Source organism: Coptis chinensis, chromosome 4 (genome assembly GCF_015680905.1).
Source record: "Coptis chinensis isolate HL-2020 chromosome 4, ASM1568090v1, whole genome shotgun sequence".
NCBI lineage: Eukaryota > Viridiplantae > Streptophyta > Magnoliopsida > Ranunculales > Ranunculaceae > Coptis > Coptis chinensis.
This window is the reverse complement of record NC_141459.1, coordinates 23153968-23177785: the sequence shown is the minus strand read 5'-3', so window position 1 is coordinate 23177785 and position 23818 is coordinate 23153968. Positions and strand designations below refer to the sequence as shown.

The following is a 23818-nucleotide window of genomic DNA, read 5'->3' as shown; positions in this document are numbered from 1 at the left end:
AGCTTTTCTAAATTTATTCATGCCAGTTTATATATCAAGCATTAGTTTTTGTAGTTCTATGGTCATGGAAATCCTCCATTGGTTTAAAACTCAGATTTGTTGATGATTGTGATGAGATTTGTATGGCTGAAGAAAACAGAACAGGAGAAGATGAAATTATTGTTAAGAGAATTTGTTTAGTGGATTTGTATGATTTATTTTTTTGAAGTTAGTTTCTCTTTTTTCTTTTCCAATTCTTGTGTTTTCAGTTTCATACCACCACATTCATTTCTGCAAAAGGCAACCAACAATCTTTGAAACCATAACTCAGGATGCTTTTGCTTATGGCTGAGTCCAATGGCTCCCTATCCCTTTAAAAGTAGTGTTAAAGTCAATAAAGTAGAGCTAAAGTCAATAAAGTCGATAAAGTAAAAAAAAAAGTCAAATTTAAAAGTCATTTTTCTTCTATCTCTTTTTTTCTATATATAAAATATGTTGACTTTAGCTCTACTTTATTGACTTTAGCTCTACTTTATTGACTTTAACACTATTTTTTTTTTAAAGGGATAGGGAGCCATTGGACTCAGCCTAAGAAAGCAATTATAGTGAGCGTTATTTTTGACATTTAAATGGATTTGATATGTAGTTTATGTACACGATTCGTCCAAACAAACTCCACAAGTTCTCTTCTATTATCAATTTCCTACTTGAGAAATAAATCACTAGTCTTAACTTAGCCTGAATTTGTGTGTGGGCCTACAAAAGTAGAAAGATATTGCCTGGTGGCAATGTTGGTTTTGGTGTTGGGTTAACTAGTATTATCCTCCCACTAAATGAGCTAATTAGAATTTTTCCCAACTAGTTGGAGAAATTAGAGCCTCCCCACACAAAAAAAAAATACGGTCAACTAAAACTCCTTTGGTGTCAAAGAATGCTTCAATCCTTTCAAAACTAAATCATACCTTTTTTATGGAGTGGTTAGTTAATAAGTTGAAATGCAAATTCAAGAAACGAGTTCTCCTGTCTAATGAAAGTCCTTTCCCAGCTAAGGGTGAAGCATCGAACGACATAATATATGAAATCATAGCTCCAAAATATTTTTCTCATTATCATCTCCATGACTTTGTAGCTTCACTAGCTTGTTGGCTGTGGCATCACATCTTCGTCTCACACTCTCACCTTGTCTAATGATTCTAATCCACTTCATACAAGACTAGTCGTGCTAATTGCGTCTGAACACTTCTTGCAAACGTCATGTAAGGCCATGAAGTCAAAGTCTTTCACTAAGAAGCACTGAAGACTGACGTAGAAGACCGACAGATAAGTCAAAGTCTTTCACTAATAAGATGCCCTGAAGACTGACGTAGAAGATCCACCGATTTAAAAACATAACATAGTAAATGTTCATAGTAAATGTTCTGTCCTACAAACAATCCAATCAAAACCATCACCACAAATTTTTCTCCATGGCTCGCCTTCAATGTTTTACGAAACCATTACTCACTCTTCTCTTGTTTCTCTCATTCACTCTATTAATCTCCTCAATAAACTCTCAACAAGCACCCCCACCACTTATACCAACGAGCACAGATCCTACATATTATTACAACTTGTGTGCACCTTCAACATGCAACAACTTTTCACTCCCATATCCAATTAATCTGCCAACTCCATGCCAAGTTTCACCTGTCCAAACCTTTTGTCCTTCTAATGAAACCCTCCTCTTTACTAGTCCAAGTGACACTGATACCTTCAGAGTTCTCTCCGTTAACACCACGGATCCCACTGCCACCTTTCTAACTGTTGCGTCTAATTCTCTTTTCACTTGTGGCGTGCAAGTATCTAAACCAAATTATGCATTACAGGCTACAATTTTTAGACTACCTCCGGTCTATAAAGCTGGCACCCACCTCAATTGTACTAGTCCTATTCCTTCAGGTGCAATCGAAGGGTTGCAAAATGCGTCTTGTCTTGATTGCAACACTACTACCAACTTTTGCTATTATGCTCCATCGTTTGATGTTAATTATGCTAACTGTGAGCAATACTATGTATTTAACAAAGTTGGTGACTCTTTTAATGTAAGTATTGAAGGAGATTTGAGAGCATATCTACGGTCAGGATTTGAGGTCAGAGCTGATAAGCCTTCGGATTGTCGTGGATGTGAGAGTTCTGGTGGTAGGTGTGGAAGCAAACCTTCAACGGGCTCGTTTGTTTGCTACTGTCCAACTAGTGTGCATAGCTTTAATTGCTCTGATGGTATGTACTTATTTCTTTGGGTATATAAATTCCGTTCACGTAGATCAAAATAAAGTCCTTTCCATCCTCTGGATGAGCTTACACTATAGGAAAAATTAAATTCTATAACGCAAAGACAATTTCATCCTAGTTAGGTGTGTCTGTGACTGAAAAAAAATTGTACTTGAGTCTACTTGTTCTTCTGACATGAAATACGACAAAAATCCCCAATTCCACAAATGGAGAACGCACCCGCCCAAGCGTTTCTATGAATGACTTTGTATGTAGTTCACACACGAGACAGCATTGTAACAAATAACTTTAATCGTAGGTGACACTAATGATAAATATATCTACTTCTACCAGTCATGGAAACCCCTCAAAAAGTTAAGAAAAAAAAAAGGTGTTGTTTTAACAAGTATAAACAAATTACTTGATAGACTTGAGAGGGAGAGGATAGAACTCCATTAATGAGAGAGAGAGAGAGTTAATTAGTTAAAGGATTCTTTTCTTTTCTACTGCTAGATTCGATTGCGAGCTCATAGTCTTCCTCATAATAGGTGTTCAAGAATAGTATAGTTCAAAGTGCCACGACTTTTGCGATACATACTTTTTTTAACTTTTTAGGTACAATCATACTAAAATTCTTATCACTGTTTTTTTCTTCTGTTTAATTAGGTATTTTGGAGGATCTTTCAACATGGGTGAATTCACCAGATGGTGGGGGATCCGGACCATCTAGAGCAGTTATTGCAGGTTAATTTTGTACATTTTTGAGCTGCATTATTTTATAGTGCATACATATACACTATGAGAAACTTTTTGTCTAACGAACGGTTTTTGGTTCAATGCAGCTATTTCTGGTTCTGTGTCAGTATTGTTTCTGGTAGTTCTTGTTGCGTTAGTGGTGATCCTTGCTCGTCGAAGGAAGTTGAACTTTCACTTTGACAAGAAGACCGTGTCAAGCATATCTCCAAAAAGGTACTCGTATTCTCAGCTAAAGAAGATAACTAACAACTTCTCATCAAAAATCGGTGAAGGGGGGTTTGGGATTTTGTACAAAGGGACCATTCAGAGAAACCAGGTTGAGGTACCAGTAGCTGTCAAGATCTTGAAGAGATCTAACCAAACTCAGAAACAATTTATGAATGAAGTGGCGACTATAGGGAGTGTACACCATCATAACTTGGTGGGTATGTTTGGATATTGTGTTGATGGGGACACTCATGCTATTGTTTATGAGTTCATGGAAAATGGATCTTTAGATAAGTATATCTACAATATCAAGAAAGAAAAAGTTGAACTCAAAGTTGACAGCAAAACTGAAGATAAGTGGCTAAGTCCTAAACAACTATGTAGCATTGCCTTAGACACAGCCAAGGGAATACTCTACCTGCACCAAGGTTGCAGGGATAGGATCTTGCACCTTGACATTAAACCATCAAATGTCGTGCTTGACTCTAATTTTTCAGCAAAAGTTACTGATTTCGGGCTAGCAAAGATGATTGATAAGGATCGTAGTCATGTGTCTCTAACCGCAGCTCAAGGAACTCCAGGGTATGCAGCGCCAGAGATGTGGTTGAAGACTTTTGGTCCAGTGACAGAGAAATCTGATGTTTATAGCTATGGGATGCTTCTTCTAGAGATGGTTGGCAGAAGGAAAAACTACGAATCTGAAATGTCTGAATCTAGTCAAGTGTATTTCCCTGAATGGTTGTATGACAAAGTCGAGAAGGACGAATTTCCTTTTGTAACGAGAAGAGGGGACAACGATGCTTCTTTTGATGAAAATATTGTGAAGAGGATGTGTTTAGTGGGTCTCTGGTGCATTCAACATATCCCTTCAAATAGGCCGTCCATGGACAAGATAGTACTAATGTTGGAAGGAAATGTTGAAATTGGAATACCTCCCCATCCACTTCGACAAAAGACAACTCAAAGTCATGAAAGCATATTTTCAGATGCTCTTGTTTAGGTCCGTTTATATATGTAAATCCGTATGTTAACAGTCATATATGTGTGTTTCTTCTTAATATACGTGTGATGTTTATGAGAACCCGACTATGATGCCTGTCTATTGAACATTTTTGGTGGTGTTTATATGTTGAGGGAAGTTGAGGAGCTTCCGTGTTTGGAGATGACATGAGGTAATGACCAACCTTTTGATTGCTCACTCCAAACTGTTACAGGAAGGAGATCAAAGAAGGAAGAAGAGGAATAGAAGAGAAGATTATCTGTTGCTTTCTTGTCCTTTTTCTTTTTGTATGAAATATTCAACTACAAATCCCATGATATTTTCATTTACTACAAGAAAATTTGGTCGGTTTTGTTTTTCGTCATCTCAAGTTGCTGCTGACATGGTGTTTATGATCGCCAATTCGAAGTACAAGTAGGAGGAAGTGAGTCCTCAACATTTTATAGTTGTTCTGTTTCCTTGAAGATATCTAGTTCTTAGAATTTGAGTTACTTTTTCTTCGTAAATTTTCAGCATTTACCATATATATATATGCTTATTCGTTACGACAACGTGTTTGTTTGTTCACTACTTCTGATTTGTGGAATCTGGCTCTGCTATTATATGGGGAAGCTGGTGGCCAGTTAGAGCATTTGCAATGCAGGTGATAGAGAGGGGGTAGTGATAATTATCACCTACTTGGGTCCAAAACTGCTGTGCAATGCAGGGTGATAATGAAGGTGATAATTATCCCCAGTTCAAAACGAGGTGAAACCAACCACCGAGTTTATCACTGACTTGTTAACCTCGGACGGGATGTTGGATTCGATGCCTGGATTACAAAACTCACCGGGACGGAATCCAACATCCCGTCCGGAGTCCTAACGGCTACCAACGGTCAAAAAGTCAGAACGGTCAAAAAACGGTCAAAATAAAAAACTTTGGTATATATACAACATTTGTTTCATTTCAACTCACACTTCCAACAATCATATATCATATTTCTTCTTCTTTAAAATCAGTTCTTAAAAAAACCAAATATCAAATGGCATCAACTCAAGCATCTCAAGCAAGTGGTAGCACTCAAGCAAAAGCGAGAGCTCACTTTAGCATGTCCGATGATCAAGCTCTATGTCTTGCTTGGATAAAAATTAGTGAAGACTCTATTGTTGGTGCTTTCCAAAATGCAAAAGGATTTTGGAATCGTGTAACAAACGAGTTCAATCAAGCACGTGGGTCGGATAGGTCTCCCGATTCAATTAGCGGAAGGTGGAAATATATTTCAAAAATGATGAACAAATTTGTTGCAATTGTGAATGCGGTGGAGGCTCGACATGCAAGTGGTACAACAATACAAAGCCGGGTAATTACAACGTTGTCAATTTGGAATTTATTGATTATCTTAGTCTTAGTCTAATTATTTCCGTCTTCGTCTAATTATCTTAGTGTATTTATTATTTCCATTTTAGTCTTAGTCTAATTATTATCTTAGTCTAATTATTATTGCAGTTTAATTATCTTAGTCCTAGTGATTATTTTAGTCTAATTACCACCATTTTTTTTTAGTTGTCCGAGGCAAGGATGACGTACCAACTACAAGAAAAATCGGCTTTTTCACTTGATCATTGTTACGTTATACTCAAGGATAATCCAAAGTGGAGTAACGTTTTTGAGGCAAGGTCAAGCCGCCCCACAAAGGAAAAAGGTCGCAAAAATGATGGTGAAGATTCAACTTCTAATTCACCAAGTGTTGGTGGAGTTGAATTGGAGGGTTCTCAAGAAATAGAGGCCCCAAAAGAAATGGAGCGTCCTCTTGGATCGAAGAAAGCCAAGTCCAAAAGGAACCAAGAAAAATCATTTGGTATGTTGGAGGGTTACTTTACACGTTTAGAGGATACATTTGCACAGGATGCAAATGAAACACAAAAATGCTTAGAACTTAGGGAAAGGGAACTTGCATATGGTCAAAGAACTGTGATGGCAAGAGAAGAAAAAAAATCGGATTCAAGCAGAAAAAAATCAGGTTCAATTGGAAAAAAATCGGCTTCAAAAGATGCAATATGAAGCTAAGATTTTAGCGACCGATACAAGTGTCCTCCATCCCGATACCGCTTTTATAATCGAGCAACAACAAGCTGAAATACGTGCTGAATGGGGAAGGGCTAGAGGTGGTTCTAGCTCTAACTAAGCTTATGTATTTTAATTATCTAGTATTTTATTTTAATTAAAGCACTATGTATTTTAATTAATGCACTATGTATTTTAATTTCACTGTCTTTTTAATTAATGCACTATGTATTTTAATTTCATTGTATTTTTAATTAATGAACTATGTATTTTTATCTAACTGTTTTTTTTTTAATTAATGCACTATGTATGTTCTGTCCAATATAATTATTTTCATAGAAATACAATTACCAATCAAATTAAAATACATTGTAATATAGTTCATTAAAATACAACCCATTAAATACGTTGGAACTACATAGGAAATACATTAGGAAATACATTAGGAAATACATTAGGAAATACGTTGGAACTTAATAGTTCACGTTAGGAAATACATAGGAAATACATAGGAAATACGTTGGAACTTAATAGTTCACGTTAGGAAATACATAGGAAATACATAGGAAATACGTTGGAACTTAATAGTTCACGCGTAGGAAATACATAGGAAATACATTTTCATTTCCATTTTAATTTTAAGCCTCCTTCTCCCTCATCCGATCCGACCAATTTGGATCATAAATTGGTACCGGATCTGGCTGTTTCTTCAATGCCACCAATTAAAAACATGTTCAACTAAGTCCTTTTGAAGATTAGTATGTGTAACTTCATTTCGATCTTTCATTTCTTGCTTCAATCATCCGACATAGACAAAATGAAAACCATCATCTTCCCGAAAAGAGCGGTATTGTTTCTTTCCTCGACCTTTCCAATTCCAAACTCCACTTTCACGCTCATTCTCAACAATCATATTATGCATTATAATGCATGCCTTCATTATATCTCCAAGAACAACAACACTATGACAACGCGAAGCCTTAACAATATGCCATCGTGCTCGCAAAACTCCAAACGCCCTTTCAACATCCTTTCTTGCGGCTTCTTGACGTTGAGTAAAGATCTTTTCATGCTTATTTCTTGATAACGAATGGCTTGAACAAATGTGCCCCATTTTGGGTAAATACCATCAGCAAGATAATATCCCATATCATAGTCATTACCATTCACATTAAATGCAAATGCCAGGGAGCCTCACCTTTGCTCTAATGATTCAAAAACATGAGAACGATGAAGCACGTTAATGTCATTATCACGAACCCCGGTAGGCGAAGAAGCAATGCCGGATCCAACAATGTTTATGCGAACGGCTTCCAAGTATCAAAGTTGGTTCCTTCTTGTACCCTACATGTGTTCCGCCCATCCACTTGGGCAATTCTTCCACACCCAATGCATACGGTCGATTGATCCAAGCATTCCCGAAAACCCCTTGCGCATTTTCAGCTAATATCCTAGCGATTAATGCCTTCACTTGGTCGCCTCAAGTACTCTTCCTCAAACGCCGTGATAATTGCCTTGCACCAACGCTTCATAGATACATTTGCTTGTGGAATCTCCAATTTGTAAATACTCATCCGTTGAATCGGAAGAACAACCGGTTGCTAATTGTGCAACCGCAGCTAGTCCCTTTTTTTGTAACCCGAAATTGCTTGCCAATCTAATCCATCCACCTTGTCTTTAAAGTAATCGTCGAATGATGCAACAAGATGCAACATATACATAAAAAGCTCTCTTGTCATCCCTGCACCTTCGCCTAAACTTATGAGGAGGCCACCTACAAGGTGTTGTGAAGTAATCCCTCATTATCTTTTGTTTCTTCGAAATCACCACCATCTCTAAACGCGTGTACTCTCCTGCCTCGCACGATCCACCGCGTTTGTGCGATCCACATCTTCAATTTCAATGGTCGCTTGAGTCATTAATGCCCCAAAGAAGATGGATAATAACCGCAACCTCCTCCTCCTCCTCCTCCCTCATCATATCATTATGCTCATCTCTTTACTCTTTCCATGTAGTCATCTTCAGCCAAAGTACCGTAAGAAAACTACCGGTGAAACCGTAAGGCGAACTATTACTACTAGATCCTCCCCATAACCTTTGGTTATATGTAATTCTTTCTTCTCTAGACATTTTTCCTATTTTTAGCTTGGTTGTGGGGAAGAAGATGGCTATGTTGTTTGTTTGATATAAAAGATAGAAGAGTAAAACGAAATATGAAAGGTAAGGTCACATATGATAAGGTCACATGTGATACTTTGATTTTGGTCCACTTACCAATTGACAACACATTTTATTAGATTTTTGTTCACTCTCCAAGTGACAACACATTGTATCCAAATGTCTATCCATGTACCCTCAATAATTCCAAATGGGCCACCATCCATAATTGCATTGTTTGGAATAGTAAAATGTGCGTGAAGGAGGGCTTAAAACCGCAGACGGATGTTACATTCCGCCTCGGTTAAAAACCGATCGGGATGTTACATTCCGTCTCGGTATCCCCATACACTATACCTGTCAGAACCTGTCAGAACCAAACCACCTGCAAAATGAGTGATATTCCAAACTAAAAATTTGCTGTTTCAACAATGACAGGAAATTAGTGAAACAAATGTGAAACGAGCGAAACGAATGTTCCATTTTTGGAAACATACGAACTTATAAGTTTTTAATTTTTTTTGGCCATAACCTCATTTGTTTTATTGACATATTCATATAAAAAACCTGCTAATATACTTTGAAAATAATAAAGAAGACAAACAACAATCATGAACAACACCCAAGTCTAACACAGAAACTCGGTAAAAAAACTAACTTATAATTTCTTAAAAAAATTGGACATAACCTCCTTTGTTTAATGACATATTCATATCCAAAACTCATCAAAGAAAAACCTGCTAATCAAAAATTCATTACAAACAACAATCCCAAACGCCATAAGACAAGTAATGGCTACGCTTATTACAAACTACAAAAATATCTCATCGAGACCTCCTCCCCCTACGAGAAGGCCGGCCGAAGAGCTCTCCCCCCCCACGTCGTTGTCGCCTCTGCGGTTGAGCTTGAGCTTGAGGTACTCCACTTCCAAAGATTCTCCAACTCTTGCACACGCCTCTCGAAGCTCCAAAGTTCGATTACGTTCTTCTTGTAAGTACTCAAACTGCGGCGAGAGGACTCCATGAAGGACTCCACGATAAAGATAAGTGAGAGAGTCAGAAGTTAAGGAGCTCGACCTTACTTCATCCCGCTTTAACAAAACAAATGCAAGTTAGGGGTTATAGTGAATACTAATAATAACAAATCATAAATAAATTCAAATCATACTAACCTCGCTAATCGCCGAATCAGACCGACAAATCTGCTACCACCACTGCGGCATCTACCGGGTGGAATAGGTATTCTCATATCTTGCCCCCGAGAAGTAATCATGCTCCAATGCCAAAGGTCATCATCATCAAATATCCGTGGAGTTCTTTATGGCATCCGAATATCATGAAACACCCCCGGCGCGGATCAGGCAACTCCACTCCTCCCCGAAATGAATGTCGGCCTCAATGCTCCGTATAACCCCTTCAAAATTGGTGCCCCGTATAACGCGACCTAGCAAGAGACCTCGACCAACCCTCTTCCAATATAAGTCATAGTCGCCAAAAACGAAAAGTCGACGCGCCCGCCACTCATTTGGGTTTGCTCTATAGTGTGAAAGAACAAAGGGAAGAATATCGAGGTCATCATATCCATAGGTGGTGGGTAAGGTATAACAATCTCTCCGGATACTTGCCGCCAACATCCGGCCCCCAGGTACCATGCGTTGATCGACCCTATAAGTATCATTCACCGAAAAGAAACCTTGCTCTATGACACATATATGATAGTCTACGGTCGGTCGTTTCTCTGGAACATCCGGAATATCCGCATAAAGGGTCCGAAAGATGAAGGACTTCGCCCGTGGTTGCCACTCAATTCGACTAGCTCCTAAAAGCTCAATCTGGCGGACGAAAGTGTTATGAATATTATGTGATAGGTCCCCATACCCTCACCTCCACGATGAAGCCCCCATGCTTGAATACGGGAATCGTGTCATGAGTCTCATCCTCTTCCAACCTCTTCAACACGGGATGCATCACACCTAAAATGCTCGTATTCACCAATACCGCCATCAATAGATAAAATACAATATCAATATATATATAAACATGTCAACATTAATAATTAGATAAATAAATGAAATGAAACAATAACTTAATAAATAAGACTTACCGGTATAATCCAAACAAAGCCGCACAAATTGCCTTTAAGCGGCCTCAACTCAATCATGGTCTAGCCCGGTAAAGGTATGCTAAGATGGATTGACCCCAGGTCATAATCCCACATCCTCTACGCCCGGGAGACAATGACCATCCACCCGATACGTAAATAACTATCAAAGATATCCAAATAATACCGCGACCAACAAAGTAGAAGAGGAAGGCACGTACATACTTCGTGGATCGACTCCTCACCAATATGATAGTCTTTCGGCTTCTCCTTGAGTCTATTCAAATATCTCACAAACCAACTCATATTTATAGCTCCTCCCTTAAACCGCCAAATTGATAATCTCAAAACTCGTCTTGCTCATCATCTTCAACCAAATCAAAACATTCAAAGAAACTCATCGCCGTAGTAAAACCTCTAAAGTTTCATCAAAAGGAACGGCATCTCCATAACCAATTGGGATACCCGTGAGCATTGTGAAATCAAGAGGGGGTATCCCAAGCTCACCCCATGGGAAATGAAATGTGTGGGTAGTTGGCCCACCGCCAACTATCCCAAACAACAACGCCTTGATCATTTTGTCCCAAATTACAATTAAAAAACTCCCAAATGGTGTGGCGGATATAATATCGTAAATCGGACAAAATTAGGATCCGTTTTGATTTCATACAACGCCACCACGACATTAACATTTGAAAGTGCACAACGACTTTCCATAAGTGTACTTCCTACATTCAACAAACACGCAATACGATAAAATTCAAACTAAAATAAACTAATATAAACTAATACAAATTCAAACTAAAATAATAATGACAAATTCAAACTAAAATAAACTAATATAAACTAATACAAATTCAAACTAAAATAATAATTACAAATTCAAACTAAAATAAACTAATATAAACTAATACAAATTCAAACTAAAATAATACGACAAATTCAAACTAAAATAAACTAATATAAACTAATACAAATTCAAACTAAAATAATAATGACAAATTCAAACTAAAATAAACTAATATAAACTAATACAAATTCAAACTAAAATAATAATGACAAATTCAAACAACAACAAACTTGATATAAACTAACATAAATAATAATAATTAACTTAAAAAAAAAAATCAAAAACTTACTTGAGATTCCGCCACTTTCGATTTGCTACGTGTCGGACCGATGTTGACGCTTAATGGTGGGTGGTCCTCGATTTCACAACGCGGAAAATTAAACCCAAGTTCAATTTCGTCCTCCTCGCCCACATTACGCCGTTCTCGACGACGATCCCTTTTTGCCCATTTTTTTTTGGAAATTTTGACATTTCCAAACCATCTGAATGCTCTTGATGTGGGCGAGCTTTGGTGGGGATGGGTTGGGGATGGAGAAGTCATTATGAATGGAAATTTGTGTTCAAAGGTTGTGAATGGAGGCTACAAAATCGAATTTTGGCTGGAAATGAAGTGAAAATGGAGCCTCGCTCACGTCTGTTGGTATTGAGCCATCGACGGGATGTTACATCCCGCCTCGTTATAAAATATCGACGGATGTTACATTCCGCCTCGCTATAAAAACTCCAGACGGAATCTAACATCCCGTCCCGATGTTTTTATCACCTTTGATTGCACAGCTTCACCTTGTTTATCACCGGGTTGGTGATAGAGGGGGTGAAAAGTGAGGAGGTGGCGGTGATAGAGGGGGTGATAGTTATGACTTGCATTGCAAATGCTCTTAGAGAAGTCAAAGTCTTCACCAGAAGACTAAAGTTTGAGCATCTTGTCTAGCAGAGGACCTGCATTTAAACCTGCTAACTACCATTCTTCACTATAAACAATGGTCCCTTGCATTGGTATGCCTGGAAAACCATCTGATTGCTCTTTCCATGGCTCACATTCAAAACTTGAGAAATCTCTCTATTCTCTACTTTCTCTTCACCACTTTCTTAATCTCCTCAGTTGTTTCTCAAGAAACACCAACAAGCACAGATCCTTCGTACTACTACAACCTATGTGCACCTTCAACATGCAGCAACCTCTCACTCCCATATCCATTCACTCTCCCAACCCTTTGTCATCCTTCACCACTCCAAACCCTTTGTCCTACAAATCAATCCCTCCTCCTCACTAGTCCACAGTCCACAGAAACCTTCAGAGTTCTCTCTATAAACTTCACTGATCCCACCATAACCACATTATTTATAGCATCAGATGCACTTTTCACTTGTGGTGCACAAGTGTCTAGGCCATATTATAAATTAGAAACTTCTTTTTTTTCATTACCTTTCAATTATGACATAGGGTCTCACCTTAATTGCACTGTTCCCATTCCTTCTAATAATGCAATCCCAGGGTTACAGAATGCTACTTGTCTTGGATGTAATGGTCAAGATCCATTCAATGTTTGTTATTATGCTCCCGGGTTTGATGTTAAATACCCAAACTGTGAAACCTTCCATTTATTTACCCCTGGTGACTCTTTAAACCCTAGTAGTGTGAAAGATTTGAGAACATATTTACAGTCAGGATTTCAGCTCAGGTTTACAAAGCCTTCGGAGTGCCGTGGATGTGAGGTTTCTGGTGGTAGATGTGGGATCCAGCCTTCATCAAAGTCATTCGTTTGCTTTTGTCCAAATAGAGTGCATAGCTTCAATTGTTCTGATGGTATGTATCCTGAATTCCAGACCATTCATTGAACAGTTACAAATGCATACTAGCGTATGTGCTTGTTCACTTGACGTGTTGGTTAGGTTATTCATACCCCTGCTATAGCTAAATCCGACTTTTCAGCTTGGCATATGTGCACAACATAGCTCAATTATTTTCATATAGGATATGGTTATAATTGATGGATGAAGCTTAAATGATCAATAATTACAATTGGGTGAGAAAAGGACATTTGATATCGGCAAATCAATGAACTAAAAACAAAATTTATTTTGCGTATATGACTTGTAGTAAGGAGGACAAGACATGGCATGCATGTGACTATGTTGTTTATATTGCATAAAGAAGACACATTGACTTAGTTCTTCACAAACTATGCAGCCTCGATAGATAAATAAGTACTCAATGTACACTTCTTTGGTACTCTGCCTTGGTTAGTATTTTAGGGACAAGTATATTATTTGACTAATTATCTCCTATTAAAAACATGAATAGTAAAATTGCTTTAATCCTATAGCGCCTTCTTTTCAACCAGGTATGGTGGAAGACCTTTCGACATGGATGAGTAGATCAGGCAAAGCGGGGTCTGGACCATCCAAAGCCGTTATAGCAGCAGGTAGATTTAGCTTAGCGCTTGTTGTATATAATTGCTTATCAATTTCCAGCAAAGCCTGCAAAGGGATATCTTATGGGATCTTATTGAATAAGGGATTGGATCGAAATGATATATTGGGTATTCGTGAAATACATTTCTATTTAGTTCAGTTATTGTTGTGAATAATTAACTGCGGAAACAACGTTACCCACACCAAACGGATCAATCCTACACAAAGATTGATCTTTCTCAATAGACAAGACTTCAACACCCTCCAAAGCAATATCCCAACACTTCAATATCAAATAACAAGCATATGAAATAAAACAATCAATGTAAAAGAAGAACAAACCACAAGACGAGATATATCGCCGTTCGGCAATTTGCCTACATCCACACCAAGCGAAGTTCCAAGCTTTAATAGATGTCCCGAGTAACAGTTACAAGTCTCTCTCAATTCACTCACAAAGAATGAACACTCAACTCACAAAGAATTGTTCTCTTGTAATCACTTCTTTTCTTGGTTTTGGAAAAGTTAGGTTTTTCCAAAAACCGATTTTGTTTTTATACCAAAAATCAAAAATCGCTTCATCGTAGCGGGCCCGCAAAGGACTCCGAGCTGGCGCTGCCTTCGAATTGGGTCGCCAAAAACACCGAGCACTTTGCGCTGGCGCCGCTTTCAGAGCTGGTCGCGCTTAAATCATCGGAGTCATGAGCGAAGAAGTCGCTTCACTCGAAGAGCGCCAGGCCTCGATCGTGAGAAACATAAATTTTCTACATTCTCCACTTCCGGTGAGGTTTTAACACATAAAACCGGGCGACACATCCAAAGAAGATCACATCCAAAGAGGAACACCTCCAAAGAAGGAAGATTCAAAATAACCGCCTCGGCGGCTATGCCCACACGGGCTCTTTTCAAACATGTAGGATTTGGAGCAAGTCCAAACAAAGTTGAACTTAACTCCGGTGACAACTTTCGCCAACATATCGCCAGGATTGTCATGGGTGTCTACTTTCTCAAGTGCAACATCACCATCCTCAATGACATCCCGGTATAAAGTGATAACGGACATCAATATGCTTGGTCCGACCATGATTTAACTTGGTTCTTCGCCAAATGAATAAAGACTCGACTATCACAATACACAAAGAACACCGCTTTCGCTCAATACCCAAATCACCTAGAAGCACCTCGGCCATAAGTGCCTCTTTCATCACCGCCACACATCGCCATATACTCCCTCGAAGTAGATAGAGCAATCAGAATAGAAGATAGACCTCCAACTAACCGTGCGGCAAAGATGCATCATAAACACATAACCGAGTCGATCGCCGCCTATCTAGATCACCGATAATCGTAATCCACAAACCCACCGGGACATAACAAGTGCCTCCACCATAAGCTATCCCACATCCAAGGTACCCTTCAAGACCTAAGATCTACCCATTTCATCGCCTCCCAATGCCGCTTCCCGTGTTTTGCCATATACCGCATAAACACTAATCGCTCAGGAAATGTCCGGCGCAGCACACCATATAGCATACATCAAACTACCCACGACACTTGCATAAGGAACATTAGCCATATGCTTTGTTCATCCAATCAAACTAGGAGAGAACTTAGTCGAAAGCCTAAAATGCCCAAATTTAAAGGTGTAGAAACCGACTTTGCATTCTCCATACCAAATCGCGGAAATTACTTTCTCGAAGGTATTTCTTCCGAGATACAACTATCCGCCGCTTCTTCCTATCTCTCAAATCTCCATGCCCAAGATCTTCGCTCCACCTAAGTCTTTCATCTCAAACTCGAGAGCTAAGTTGAGATTTCAACTTGTTCTATCTCCACCATGCTTTTGGAAGCAATAAGCATGTCATCCACATAAAGGGGAGATAGATGAAGTCATTACCACGAAGCCTTCGAAAGTAGACACGCAAGCAGCCATACTTTACTTTCGGGTGTACTCATGTTCAGATCATGAATGTGTCAAAGTCATTGTATTATCAGCTCAAGCTTGCTTTTAACCCATACAAAGGACCGATTCAATTTGCAGATACATGATCTTCTTTCAAGAACGACAAACCCTTCAGTTGTCTCATATATAGATCTCTTCTTCCAAGTCCCCATGCAAGAAAGCGGTTACATCAAGTTGCTTTAACTCCAAGTCAAGTGAGCAACTAAACTCAACAACACACGAATGGACGTATGTTTGACCACCGGGAAAATACCTCATCAGAGTCGACGCCTTCCTTCCGTGGAAAACCCTTTTGCTACCACTCTTGCCTTGTACCCAAGATCGTTTTGACTCGGGAAGGACCTCTTTCTTTCTCAACACCCATTTGTCGCCGATAGTCCTTTTGCCCTTTGGCAATAAAACTAGGTCCCATGTGTGATTTTTATCAAGAGATTCCATCTCGCTTGCATAGCTACCAACCAATCTCTCAGAATGAAAGCATCTCTAACAGCCTTCCTTGAAGCTATCCGCTCATCATCTTCGATATTCAAAAGATATGCCACTAAATCCACCGACCATAGTGTTTCACCTTCATGCCCATACTTGTGCACTTCTTTAACTTGTCTCTGGCCTGGGTCACCACTACAAGTTCATGGATGCTCATGCTCTTCCTCATTGGCTTTGTGTGGTTCCATGATTTGGTACCTCATCATGATCTAACCACCATCCGGCAGATCGCATAACTCAAGCTCGAGCTTGAACTTCTATAGACTCACCATTCGCGGCCTACTTCCTTCCATCGAAAGATAACACGCGAAGTCTCATCAAAGGTAACATCTCTGGCGACCGTGAACTTGTGGTCTTCTAGACACCACAATCAGTATCCCTTTACCCCATTTGCAAAGCCTAAGAATATGGCCTTCTTAGCTCTAGGATCTAGCTTGTTGTCCTCACATGGTAGTAAGTCAGTCGATCCAAACACTCACAAGATACTATAATCACCGGTTACCCCGACCACACCTCATAAGGTGTCCCAATCTATAGCCGGTATGCGGGTGACCTATTAGACAGTAACACGCCATGGACACCGATTCCGCCCAATACTTTCCGCTACTGGACCGGCATTGGGACAATAAACATCTTGCTCTTTCAAGCAAAGTTCTATTCATCCTCTCTCGCCATTCCATTCTCATTGGCGTGCCCCCTCGATCATCCCATTAATGCGGCAATTCCCTCGCCACAAGCATGTAACTCTTGAAAGGTCCATATGTATACTCAAGCACCATTGTCGGCATCGTAATGTCTTTACCTTCCTATCTCGCGATTCTCAACCCTCGCCTTCCACTTCTTAAATGTCTCAAACACTCCATCTTTCGATTTCATCATATACACCCACACATACGAGTATGATCATCAATGAATGAGACATAATAGCGTTACCTCCCTTGAAGCCACCACCGAGGTCCCCCTAAACATCTCAGTATGCACATAATCAAGGATGCCTCGCTGTCGTGTGCTTGCTTGACTTGAACTTGACTCGCGATCGCTTCCCATAGACGCAATGCTCACGTAACCCCATACTTCGGCTTCTTCAAGTTCTTCAAGAACCCTCGCCAGCATAACTCGGACAAACCCTTTTTCACTCATATGCCCTAAACGATATGCCACATCTTAGTGCACTCAAAATCATTACTACATGCCACCGCTACATCGCCTATCACCGCATTTCTACCAATCGTAGTATACAAGGTTCCATATTTTTGACCCTTCATAACAACTAAAGAGCCATGAACAATATTTAGATTCCACCTTCCCCACAAACTTGGGCCTTTGGAATCCAAGGTACCAAGAGAAATAAGACTTTTCTTTAGCTCGGAACATGTCTCACATCGGTTAGAGTCCTCACTACACCATCATACATCTTGACCCGTGATAGTTCCAATTCCTACCGCCTTTACAAGCAACGCCATTACCCATTAAAAATGAAACGCCATCAATGCTCTCATAAGAAGTAAACCACTTTCTATTCGGCACATATGATAGAACATCCTAATCAAGAATCCACCTCTCGTCATATAGTCTTGTGGACACACGAGATCAACTCATCCTCTTCAGAGCCCGAAGCATAATTTGCCTCAAATTTTGCCTTTACCTTTCTTCCCGACCATCTCTTGTTCTCTTTTTTCTTGGGTGAGGACAATTACTTGCGTAATGTCCTTTTCATTGCAATTGAAGATCAGTACATGTTTTAAAGGCTTTTTGACTTGGACCTAGAATTATCATTACTTGAATAATTCGTTCGCATCTAATTTCCTCTTGCCACTAGCCCCCGACTTGCATCAATGCTATTCTCTACACGTCTTCTTCATCAACTCATAAGAAAGAAGTGCACTCAACTTCGTCCAAGATCGACGACTTCTCTCGCTCATGAATGTAGTCATTAGATGCTCATAGCTTTCTCGCAAGGAGAATATCAAACATGCCGCTTGATCCTCATCATCCATCTTCATACCAACATTCAAATAATCCGCTAGACGCCGACGGAACTCACTAACGTGCTCTTGCATCGTTGAACCATCACCATCATGTACCGATAAAGACGCTTCTTAAGGTACATCTTGTTCGTCATGCTCTTTGTCATATACATAGACTCTAGTTTGAGCCAAATACCCAAAATGTATTTTCTCCCATCACACTATACATGACCTCATTAGCAAGACATAACCGGATTGATGAACAAGCCCCGAAAAATCGAACTCTTCCCAATCATCATTACTCATACTTCCAAAATTTAGATTTAATCCCCTTCAAAGCGCAGGCAAACCTTGTTGATGAGGATGTCCTTTTACTTGGACTTGCCAAATCCCAAAGTTATTCTTCCCATTAAACTTCTACTTCAAACCTCGTTTGACATCTTGGGAGTCATCTTTCAAGTTACACACAATAACCCAAAAGAAACAATTTCACCTCGAATTTAATCGAACACCTTGTCTACACAAATTTTAGTACTAAACTCAAAATCCTAGTCGATACCCACGCCTCGATACCAATTGTTGTGAATAATTAATCAAAAACAACGCTACCATTGACCAAACGGATCAATCCTACACAAAGATTGATCTTTCTCAATAGACAAGACTTCAACACCCCCAAGCAATATCCCAACACTTCTCAATATCAAATAACAAGCATATGAAATAAAACAATCAATGTAAAGAAGAACAAACCACAAGATTTAGAGATATATCGTGGTTCGGCATTTGCCTACATCCACACCGCGAAAGTTCCAAGCTTTAATAGATGTCCCGAGTAACAGACACAAGTCTCTCTCAATTCACTCACAAAGAATGAACACTCAACTCACAAAGAATTGTTCTCTTGTAATCACTTCTTTCTTGGTTTTGGAAAAGTTAGGTTTTTCCAAAAACCGATTTTGTTTTTTATACCAAAACCAAAAAATCGCGTTCTTATCAGAATGCCCCGCAAAAGGACTCGAGCGCTGGCGCTTCCCTTTGAGCTGGTCGCTACTAAAAACACCGAGCACCGAAAGCGCTGGCGCTTTCTTTGCTGGTCGCGCTAAATCATCGGAGTCATGAGCGAAGTCGCGCTTTTACTCGAAAGCTGGCGCCGCTCGATCGTGGAGAAACAGAAATTTTCTCTACAGTTATCTTATGAGCAATAGGGGCGCAATGCAATGTATGTACTTTGGTGCTATATATTAATTTTTGGTTCATACACTAAGAAACCTGATTCTAATGAGCATTTCGTCCTTCAATACAGCAATTTCTGCTTCTACTTCACTGGTTATCCTCATCGCATTGGTGGTAATCATTGCTCGTCAAAAAAAACTTGGGTTTCACTTCGACAAGAGGACATTGTCAAGCATATCTCCAACACGGTACTCTTATTCTCAGCTGAAGAAGTTCACTAACAACTTCTCGGCCAAGCTTGGTGAAGGTGGATATGGTAGTGTGTACAAGGGGACGATTCATACAAACGGAGTTGAAGTACTAGTAGCTGTAAAGATCCTGAAGATATCCAAGCAAACAGAGAAACAGTTTATGAACGAAGTCACAACAGTTGGGAGTGTGCACCACCAAAACTTGGTGGGTGTGTTGGGATATTGCGTCGATGGTGACACTCATGCTGTTGTTTACGAGTTCATGGAGAACGGATCTTTAGATAAGTATATCTTCCGTAGCAAGAAAGAAAATGATGGAGATGAAAACAGAACTCTTTACAGACGGTTAAGCTCTAAACAAGTGTACGGCATAGCCTTAGAAACAGCCAGGGGAATACTCTACTTGCACCAAGGCTGCTCGAATAGGATACTGCACTGTGACATTAAGCCTCCAAATGTGTTGCTTGACTCTAATTTCTCTGCCAAAGTAGCAGATTTTGGGATGGCAAAAATGATTGATAAGGATTGTAGTCATGTAACTCTAACTGCAGCTCAAGGAACTCCGGGCTATGCGGCGCCAGAGATGTGGTTAAAGAGTTTGGGTCCAGTGACCGATAAATCTGATGTTTATAGCTATGGGATGCTTCTTCTAGAGATGGTAGGCGGGAGGAAGAACTATAAACCTGAAGCGTCCGAGTCTAGTCTAGTGTACTTCCCAGAATGGTTGTACAACAATGTGGAGAAGGACGAATTTCCTATAATGACAAGAAGATGGGATGGTGATGATTCTTTTGAGATTGATGGGGATGAACAAAACAGAAATGAAGAAGATGAGAAAGCTGTGAAGAGGATGTGTTTAGTAGGTCTTTGGTGCATTCAGCATATCCCATCAAATAGGCCTTCCATGGACAAGATAGTACAAATGTTGGAAGGACATGTTGAAATTGGAATACCACCTTATCCATTTCCACATGAGGCAGCTAAAATTTATGAAGGCACAAGCCAAGATGTTCCTGCTTAATTCTCTGTTATGGTTTATCCGTGTATTTTGATTTTCAAAAATCTCAGTAGTTGTGTTAGAAACGTTATGTACGAATTATATGGCCTATTCCTAAACTTGAGCCGAGCAAGGTGAACTAACCGTGCTACTTGGACTCATCTTGTATCTGGCTTGTTTAAGATCATTCGTGTAACGCAATTTAACCTGGAACAAACTACTTGTACTCACGAACAAACCACCATTTAAAACCAGGAGCAAACTACATCTAACCAGCAGCAACCCATATTTGGCCTTGAGCAAGCATGTGTGTCCCGGACTCAAGTACTGCCAGGAGCAAACCACACGTTCGCGGGACAAGCGATATTTGCCCGTATGTTGATGGTTTTACTCCACATACCGTACATATACTTGGATTTGATTCTTCACTTTTCCCTCCAAATCAGTACTTAAGATATAGATTACCCTCTGTTCTTTTAAGCCCTGAAAACCACAGATATATTGCATTTTTGCATCCATGTGTCACCCTCCCAAAACTAACTAACTACTCTTATATATATATATATATATATATATATATATATATATATACTTTTTTTTCCGGCCCCTACTTAACGGGTGCCGCTATATTAAATTATTTTAAAAATATTAGCAGAACTATGATAGCTATGAGATATGAAAATTATATTAATTACTAATTTCAATGTCTACAATGTAGCACCTGATTTTTTCACATAATAATTATGTGTTTTGTTGTCCTTGGTATTTTTTTAAACAATAATTATTTTTCAAAATAGATGTGTAAATAATTTGCAAGCAATTACATACTGGTGCAACTTCGCTTTATTCTTCCTTATGATCAAAAGTAAAAAAAATTTAAGACTACATAGTACATATATATAATTAATGTCTCTGAGATTCTATTTGATGCACTGTTAAGCTGTTGATTACTTCAAATTTCAAAAGCAAATCTACACGAAACTTTGGCATACACTTTTCAAGAGTTGAGCATTTCTATGTCTTGAATCTGAACCTACCTATGCAATGCATAAAATTTGCTAGTACAATTATCATGTCATACTTGCTATCGAAGCAAAAGTAATCTAAAAGTAATTTAGTGAACTATCAAGTTATACATTTTTTTTATACACACACACACTCAAGAAGGATTTTAAACTTGAAACATTAGTTCCAGGACTGAATTTCTTTAACTCACCTCCTACTCTAATATACTTACCCACTTTGGTTTGACTGAAATCAGAAGAACCACGAAAGACATATATAGGTTCTTTAGACATACGATAGTCAAGACTGATTAAACATGTTGATGTGGTAATTCCTATTTGTATTTGTGTTTAATTTTTCTACTTGTAAACTTCATCCCCTAAGCCAGCCTTACATGTTGTTTTGTACTCATGTAAAATATCAAAACAAACCTTAATCCCACAAAATATAATTTTGATTTCGTACCCTATGTTTTCCTCCTCCATCTACATCCAAAAAATTTAATATGGATATGTTATTTTTCCTTGGCATTGTTATCAGGCACATTGCAGTTGAGTGTTCTACCAAGTCATTGTCAGGCCGAATTGTTGTGAGCCCCACCACATGGGCGTTGATTTCCAAAATGAGGTGATATGCCATACTTTCGGTAAGGTCGGTCACATTGGTAGAGATTCCACCGGTGACCTCGTGGTTTGCAAATAACCGCTATAAGATCGCCCATATAGGTGTTTCGCACAAATGATAATGCATACAACAATTGCAGGAATAATGGCCAACTGGGTCTTGACTGTCCGAATGAGTCATGTGGCTAGGCAGTGCCCAAAATCTGAATATGCCCAAAATCTAGATATTAATTTTATTGGTTTTTTTTTTGACATAGTAATGGTAGTTCTTCTTGGTTGTGCTGGACACTTGGAAGAAGCCTTAAACCTTGTAGTGATGATACCTATTGAGGCGTCTGTGGATCACTCTTTGGTGTTAATCGGATCCATTGAAATCCTGATTAGAGAAAAAGGAGTCAGAAAGAACCCTGGCTGCAGCTTGATGGAAGCAGAGGATGGGATTATACATGAGTTATTTGCTGGTGACATTACACACCTAAAGTCAAAAGAGATGAAGGAAGCATTGGATGATCTTTTACAGACATCATTTGGACTATTTACTACGACTGCTGGAATCCCCATTAGGATTGTAAAGAACCTCAGAGTGTGTGAGGATTTCCACACTGTGATGTGTGGTGCGTTTCTGATTATGAGGAGAGAGATTGTTGAGGGATAACATTATGTTTCACCAAATGCAAAGAGTGTGAGCGTGCTTATATTATAAATTTAAACTAAAAATTAACGGACTCTATAGTGACAAACTTTCATAAATAAGAAGCGTTAAACCTTGGCCATTAAAAAAATACTATGTGACCAACATAATAAAGTTTTGGTATTAAAGTACTAATCCTCATGGTTTTCTTTTCTTTATTATGGAACTCTCCATGCCCTTCATTCCTTTAATTTTTTCTTCGAGATAATATATTTTATCTTTGTTGTGTTTATCATCAACCAAACAATCTAGCATAATATTTTTGAGGATGTCGAGTTGATTCTGTTTCTCTTCAACTTCTATTCTTTTCTTCATAAGTTCTTTGAAATTGAAGTCTTCAATTTCCATATCACGCTCATCCTTTATAAACCGTGGTTATGCGTGAAAAGTCACTGAATCCTCTCTTTTGCAAATGTATATGTTAGATTCCATCAATTTCTTTAACTATGACGTCTTCACTGTTAAAGAATAAGTCTTTTAGTAACTTTAATGTCACAGTGCTTTTGAATTGTCCGCTCTCTAATTCTGTGTTGTAGACTGGATCGATCTTGTTGAATGTTAAGTCCTGCTTCTAGAATTTCCTTTAGCATTTTTTTTTTACATAAGCTGTAATTTTCATACGTCATTATCTGCAATATATATAATAAAATGAAGTCAATAAATAATTGTAAATAATAGAGAAGAGGAAGAAAATAGGTTAAATTGTTTTTTTTAGGTTAATAGATTATGTTTTACTAAGTGATTGGAAGTTCAATTTTCGTAGGTTTTTAGTTTTGTATATCTCTTAAATTTTGATATTTTGGAACAGTGAGCTTCTCCTTTTTTGCAACCTCCACTCTATCGAGCATGGATTATGACACGTGTCGGATATTTTGAAATTTGGATTTTGAGTTTTATAG

General features: G+C 38.8%; 2 protein-coding genes and 1 long non-coding RNA gene across 5 annotated transcripts; all 3 read left to right on the top strand.

The window, feature by feature from the left end:
• The first annotated feature begins 1359 nt into the window (after positions 1-1359).
• Positions 1360-4275, top strand: LOC147502715 (LEAF RUST 10 DISEASE-RESISTANCE LOCUS RECEPTOR-LIKE PROTEIN KINASE-like 2.4). Its single transcript, XM_086607557.1, has 3 exons — positions 1360-2238; positions 2896-2973; positions 3072-4275. Exons 1-3 carry the CDS (start codon positions 1380-1382, stop codon positions 4190-4192), a joined length of 2058 nt encoding a protein of 685 aa, XP_086463683.1. The 5' UTR covers positions 1360-1379; the 3' UTR covers positions 4193-4275.
• A 1117-nt stretch (positions 4276-5392) lies between these two features.
• Positions 5393-6513, top strand: LOC147502714 (uncharacterized). Its single transcript, XR_015221781.1, has 2 exons — positions 5393-5534; positions 5738-6513. It is a non-coding gene; the product is annotated as an uncharacterized LOC147502714 (long non-coding RNA).
• Positions 6514-12303: 5790 nt separating this feature from the next.
• LOC147502713 (rust resistance kinase Lr10-like) lies at positions 12304-20770 on the top strand. Of its 3 annotated transcripts, none has more exons than XM_086607554.1 (3): positions 12304-13152; positions 13691-13771; positions 19483-20770. In XM_086607554.1, exons 1-3 carry the CDS (start codon positions 12375-12377, stop codon positions 20622-20624), a joined length of 2001 nt encoding a protein of 666 aa, XP_086463680.1. In that variant the 5' UTR covers positions 12304-12374; the 3' UTR covers positions 20625-20770. The 3 variants fall into 3 exon arrangements, with proteins under 3 accessions (XP_086463680.1, XP_086463682.1, XP_086463681.1); XM_086607556.1 differs by lacking the exon at positions 12304-13152 and adding an exon at positions 13498-13588; XM_086607555.1 differs by lacking the exon at positions 12304-13152 and adding an exon at positions 13522-13588 and having other exon boundaries at positions 13673-13771.
• The last annotated feature ends 3048 nt before the right edge of the window (positions 20771-23818 follow it).